This window comes from Plasmodium inui, assembly GCF_000524495.1.
Source record: "Plasmodium inui San Antonio 1 unplaced genomic scaffold supercont1.157, whole genome shotgun sequence".
Taxonomy (NCBI): domain Eukaryota; phylum Apicomplexa; class Aconoidasida; order Haemosporida; family Plasmodiidae; genus Plasmodium; species Plasmodium inui.
Window position 1 is genome coordinate 7,583 of NW_008481991.1, and position 6,265 is coordinate 13,847.

At 44.2% G+C, this 6,265-nt stretch overlaps 1 protein-coding gene across 1 annotated transcript; it reads right to left on the reverse strand.

The window, feature by feature from the left end:
• Positions 1–4,783: 4,783 nt before the first annotated feature.
• C922_05740 (hypothetical protein) lies at positions 4,784–6,004 on the reverse strand (the record flags this gene model as incomplete). Its single annotated transcript, XM_008821311.1, has 1 exon — positions 4,784–6,004. One exon carries the CDS (start codon positions 6,002–6,004, stop codon positions 4,784–4,786), a length of 1,221 nt encoding a protein of 406 aa, XP_008819533.1.
• Between the last annotated feature and the right edge of the window lie 261 nt (positions 6,005–6,265).

The window sequence follows — 6,265 nt, forward strand, 5'->3', positions numbered from 1 at the left end:
CAAATATATTCTATGGGGAAAGGATGAGAATAAAACATCCAGGAAAATAGCCCTAGGTCAGTAAGACTGATGTTCCTCTGGCTATATCTCAATAAAGTAAAGAGACAGAGTCTAAACATTGACTGCTCCGTATCTTTATATTAACACGCTTAAGCTATATTAAATATGGGGAGAATAATAAACAATCTACGAATATATCTCTTCTTCTATCTTCACAGAGAACTAAAAAGAAACCATGAAGAGAGAGTAGGAGAAAGCGCCTGAAAGAGAAGTAAGAAGCGGAACATTAGCACAGGAGGAAGGAAATAATAACGTAAATCGAAGAGGAACGGGCACCACATGGGGACGCAGAGTGGGAAATGATGCTTGTGAGGGGCTGCTTAAAGTCCGAACTGTAAATCCCGACGGAACAGCATTAAATGGTTAACCGTAAAAAATAGACTTTAGCAGCTGATGAGAGAACCGGAAACAGGAAGGATAGGCCCTTAACCATAAAGCTTGCACAATAAATCATACAACACAAAAACTCGACGTTGAAAACCAATTAATACAGCACATATCAAAACCATAAGAAGTAAAGAAGGAGCAATACAGGATGGCGCCCCAGATTAATACCTGTAGAAACTAAACATGATGTCTAACGCAAAAACATTCGGGGAGATACCCTGAAGAATAATAGGACGAAATACACGAAACCACCTTGAAACATGAACCGTAGCGCGAACACCTGAGCACTGCACAGTACACATAAACTATAGAGCGTAAACCTAAGGCGTGCAGGAACATCCGTACACTTCATCAGAAAGCAGGAAACGCTAAAGGTATCCGCTCAGTGGTACACAGTAAGGCTGAATCCGCAACCATGAAATTTGAACCGTACACTGTCAAGATACGACACAGGATACTAAGCATAAGTCGGTAGGGAATAGGACCAGATCGCCGAAATAAAGCGGCACATGTAAAGGATTAACCGTAAGGATAAAGAGTAAAGAGTACCAGTACACCCTAAGCAACAGGCCTCACTCTTAAGCCGTCAGGGCTAAGCCAGGAGGTATAGAGCTTAGTACCCGAAACCTGCAACCCCGACACTACACCCTAAATCCTAAAAACATAAGGATGATCACAGTACCAAAGGCGGCTAATCAATAAATTTTACCCGCCTAAGATAACTTATCGGACAATACTAATAAACACTAATAAGTAAAAAGAGCCCCCCGGCAATACACGGGTACCTGGAGGCGAAAACGTAGAGGATAGAGCCGGATCACTACACTCAGGGGTGGAACCAGGGGGATAAAGAGTAAAGCATTAATCCTAAATATTAAAGAATACACAGTGAACAATAAAACCTAACAAGACCCCACACCTCCATAAGCCAACAGCGCGATGCCATGGATAAAACCCGGATGAGACAGGTGCTTACACCCTGCAACCTAACTCCGTAAACTAGAACCCTAAAAACCAAAGAATATAGGTAAGACATATAAAGAGAAATGTACTCTTTAACAGAACTTCATAAGATAGGAGCCCTCAGAATTACAGGAACCTAAGCCAAGGAGGAGCGTAACAGATGGAGAGCAAGCATAAGCAATAATGAGAGCAACGTCCACCCTGAAGCCGAATGCCAACAGCACAGCTTAAGCACTACGCCCTAGAAAACATATAATAAGGGGAAGGGGCAGGAACTGACAACTTCCTTCTGCAATATACACTTCCAGTCTTTACGCCTAAGCATTGCCTGTGCAACACAGTGCATGAAACATCAGGCTTACTTCATCATAAATAAGCAATAAGCCATACGTGAAACCCCATAGAAATCGAAGCCTAGGAATTAACACAGGAAGAGGAAGGCTGAAACAACAAATCCTGGATCAAACATCGGAAAACTAATCATTCGGAGCTAAAAAATACAGCCTAAGAAATGATACCTAAGAAGATAACAGTACCTGCAGCAACAATAACCAGAAGATACACAAACCGAACAATGGAAAGTCACCTCCTAAACAGTAAACTCTGAACTTAAAGAAATAGGTCTGCACGCTGAACATTAAGGCTAAATGTGCACCTTACGCGTCGAAGCGGAAGGCAAACCCCTAGAACATTGGGTCTTAGTGGAGAGACGAATCCTCGAAATTATAACCCTTAAACCGAAGAACGTGAAGACGCACCTTCAGGAAATTATAACTTGAGCATAACAAGTAGGAGAGGAGAAACGGACCCCCCAGGGCAGCCAGTAGAGGAAACAGAATAATCGGGGAGCAGTAGACAATAAAGAGGGAGTCTGAACCATAAAACTAGGACTAGTCCTTAACAGCAGAGAATCAACTGAAAAGCTATGAACGTAAGCCATACAAACTACAGATAGAGGCACCCGATAGACTTCAGTCCCCCACATTACAAAGTATAAGTGCCCCCTTAAGACCAAATTACAACAGCCCAGAGCCCTCAACATCCATGATTGAACAACAGGTCTAAATCAGGACGGCCAAATTCCCAACGATAGGTCGTAAAGTATTAAATCGAAGCCTAAACCCTAAGGCCTGACAGCTACACCCAACAAACCAAACCCAGGGAAAATCATCAATCCTCAGCGTCCAACCGAGAAATCTAAGAAGAGAATATCGTCCATACGGGACAAGTTAAAAAGGGATAGATGATAGAATCCAGAAAATAAAACCCTAAAGGTGGACCCAGGGGGGTTAAAATAGGGAGGATGTACTGAAGCCAGAATCGGAGAGCATAACATAGATATACACCTCTGATATAAGTCATAACCAATAGGGATTGGCAGTACACTCAGGTGATAATACTGAGACATGAGACCTACGCCATATACGAGTAAACACTAAACAGGATGCAATGAAATCTATACTCTCAACTACGAAACCTAACCCCTAAATATTAAACGGGACCCCCATCCCCCTGACCACTGAAGCAAATATCCTAAACAAAGAACCACTAAGAATAAGAATATACAAATTCGAACCTGAGGGGCTGAACAATTAACCCTTAGCCTATACCTTCAAAGATTAAAACTAAACCGTAAAGACGAAAAAAGCCACACACCTAACCGCATCGGTCACTAGAGCGTGAACCAGGGAAGATAGAGCCTAAATCCCAGCCTCGAGACAGAGGCTACTAAAAATATGAAGTGACTCAACAGATCTGAGGTGGAATCCTAGTCCGTAAACCCTGAAAACTCAAGATGAAACCCTGGATATCTTAGCAGTGAACTGTAGAAGATTCTAAGAGAAAGCGAGGGAAACGAAACAATGCGATCCAACTAACCGAGGCCAAAACCTGAGTACCAGAGCCTGAAGATTAAAAACTCAACCAGATACCTGAGGACTCCACCACACAGCTCAAGACATAACGACACCGTAATAGTAGAAGTGGGAATAGGAGTACATCGTCTAAAGCAGGAAGGATCCCAATTCCAAAACTCGAAGCAGAGGCGTAAACTTAAAAGATAACACCTGAACAAACTACAAACCGCGAAACGGTAAACAGTAGACGAAACACCAGAACCCCGGACGCTACAGCCTGGAGTCCAGAAGATAATAACCTAGACCATAAACCGAAAGATGTATTCCGTGAGTAGTAGAAAAACCATTACTCCCGCCAAATATGGAGCGCAAGGTTAAACCTAAGTCACTAATAATAGAAGAGTAAAGCCTAGACCCCTAACACGTAAAACGTGGAAGCTAAATTCGAAACAGGAAAATCCGGGAGCCTGAGAAGCAATCTAAGGAGCATGGACCGCAAAAACCTTAAAACTAAAAAATCGAGCCTAAGGGGCAGCCCCCGAGAGCATGGATCCAGAAACCTTGGTCCTAGACCCTAACCCTTAAGTCATAAACCGTAGTCCAAGTTCTGTAGAAACCTAAAGAATAAAAGGAGTGTAATTCCCCATGGAGTTTACAGCAGGAACGCTCAACAGGGAAAAATGGGAAAAGAACGATGAGCGCACAGCTGTGGGACCCCCCCCCCCCTCAAGAGCAGGGAAATACATCGAACATCTCAGGACAGAAGTATATAGCAGAAACCGTAAGGGATAGACGCAAGATATGGGGGTAGGAGCATAGACACTGTACACTCAAACCTGAACATTAAGTATTAAGCAAAAAATGATAAGCCCTAATGAATAAGAGCTAAACCGGAAGCCGGGCCGAAAAAGTAGACTGTAAGAATAGGAAGAACCTCGTGCATGAGAAAACCTGAGAAGTAAACCATAATTCCTAAGGAGTAGACTCTAGAACCTAGAACCCAGCCGCTAAAAAGCCCCACGTGAGCCTTAAACACTAAAACCTGAATCGTAAAACTGAACCGACAACGCTATAGGCTAAACTGAGAAACCTGACCCTGAACCATAGAGCGTAAACTCTGAACCGTAAACCCTAACCCCTAAAGCCGAGATCATAAAACGTGAACAATAACCCCTGAACCCTAAAGCCTAAATCGTAAAACAGTAACACTAAACCCTAAACCCTAAACCCTAAAGAATAAAAGTTAGACACTAAAACCTGAACCCTAAAACCTGGACGAGAAACCCTGAACCCGTAACCCTGAATCCTAAACCCTGAACCCGTAACCCTGAATACTAAACCCTGAAACCGTAAGCTTGAACCGTAAACCTGGACTCTAAACGCTAAACCGTCAAGACCTAAACCTACACCCATAATCCTGACCGCTAAACCCTTAACTCCAATCCCTAAACTTAAGACATAGACCCTGAGCCCTGCACCTTAAACCCCAAACCCTGAACCCTAGACGCTAAATCATGTCACGTTGGCATCGCTCGATACATCAAGGCCCCACGATAATTCGCGCCCTTCGCCCCCCCCCTTCGCCTACTCCTGGTATTAAAGATCCTAAACAATCCATAGGATCCGACTATTGCCAGAATCAAAGAGATGCCAGCCCCCAACATGCCAGAATATGATACGCCCGCCTCGTCTTCCTCTATAATGGGAGCAACACGATCTATGCTGGTTTGTCCTCCTACTCCTCTCCCCCCTAACTCTGCCCCCGTGGGGAGTTCCCCTTTTTGGTCTCCTCTCGGCCTCCCCCCTACGGCCAGTGTCGTCTGCTCGTCCTCTCTTGTTTCCTTGAACACCTCCTGTCCCCCACTGGTCAATGTGTCCTCAGTAGCCACGGGGAAGGACGCAAGATGATGTGCTTGGGGACCCCCAGACACTCCACTACTCAATAGCTCCTCACACCAAACAGGTTCTTGGCCCTTGGTCCATCTGTTGCCAGGGAGACACTTTTTACATCCTAACATCTTCTCACCCTTATCGGTACCCCAAACTGCCTCTTGCACTAATTCAAACAGATCTTTCCCCGTAATTTTATACTTCTGCTCGCTTACTTGCAAAGTACTCTCAACTGTATACCAATTATTCATTATATGTTCAGCTACGTTAATGCCACCCCATCTTTTTAATTGTTCATACACGCCCTGACAACGATTTTCTCCCTCAGTAAATCCCTCGCCTATCCCACCCTTTGGTAACGACATCCCATACTCCCTAATCATTATCTGGACTATAGCCTGACATACCTTCATCCTCTTCTGAGAAACGGTATTAGATGATATATTTCCGTCTTCATCACTTTTGAGCCACTCAAGACCTATGGGCTCCGTCGGACATCGTCCTGTGTTGCTGCCCCCTCTCAATGCTAATCCTAAGCTGCTAATGTCACATCCACTTCTTTCTTCAAACACTACCGACCCCTCGTCTCCTCTAGTCAATCTACTGCTCCATTCCTCTATTATCTTACAGATTTTGGCGCTCGCTTGGAATACTGGTAATACCCCTCGGTCTTCAATTTCGTCTAGGTTCCAACTATTCCACCAACCCCTCGAACTGTTACTCCACTTGTTCTTCTTAATATAGCACAGCTCATTCCCCAAATTTTTCTCACTGGATCTACAGAGACTATTGTCTGCTAGTCTTAGTAGCTCCTCCATATACAGGCTAAATGGAAATCCTCCACTCATTTTGTCAGGATTTAAAGAGATACCACGGAGTCATTTACTTTCCTGGGGAACTTGCTTAGCACTTTATTCAATTCCCTCCCAATGTCCTCTCTAAACGAACCTTCATAAGTGCCTTCTTAGGGATCCCCCTGAAGTGTAATTCTTCTCTATTTGTCTTCGGGGGGTTGGGGAGTTCCCCCCCGTTGCGTCTGGGAGCTTCTACACTGTCTTCCCCTATCTAACACTTAGTTGCGCTCTTGGATGTTTAGTCTCCTTTCCCTC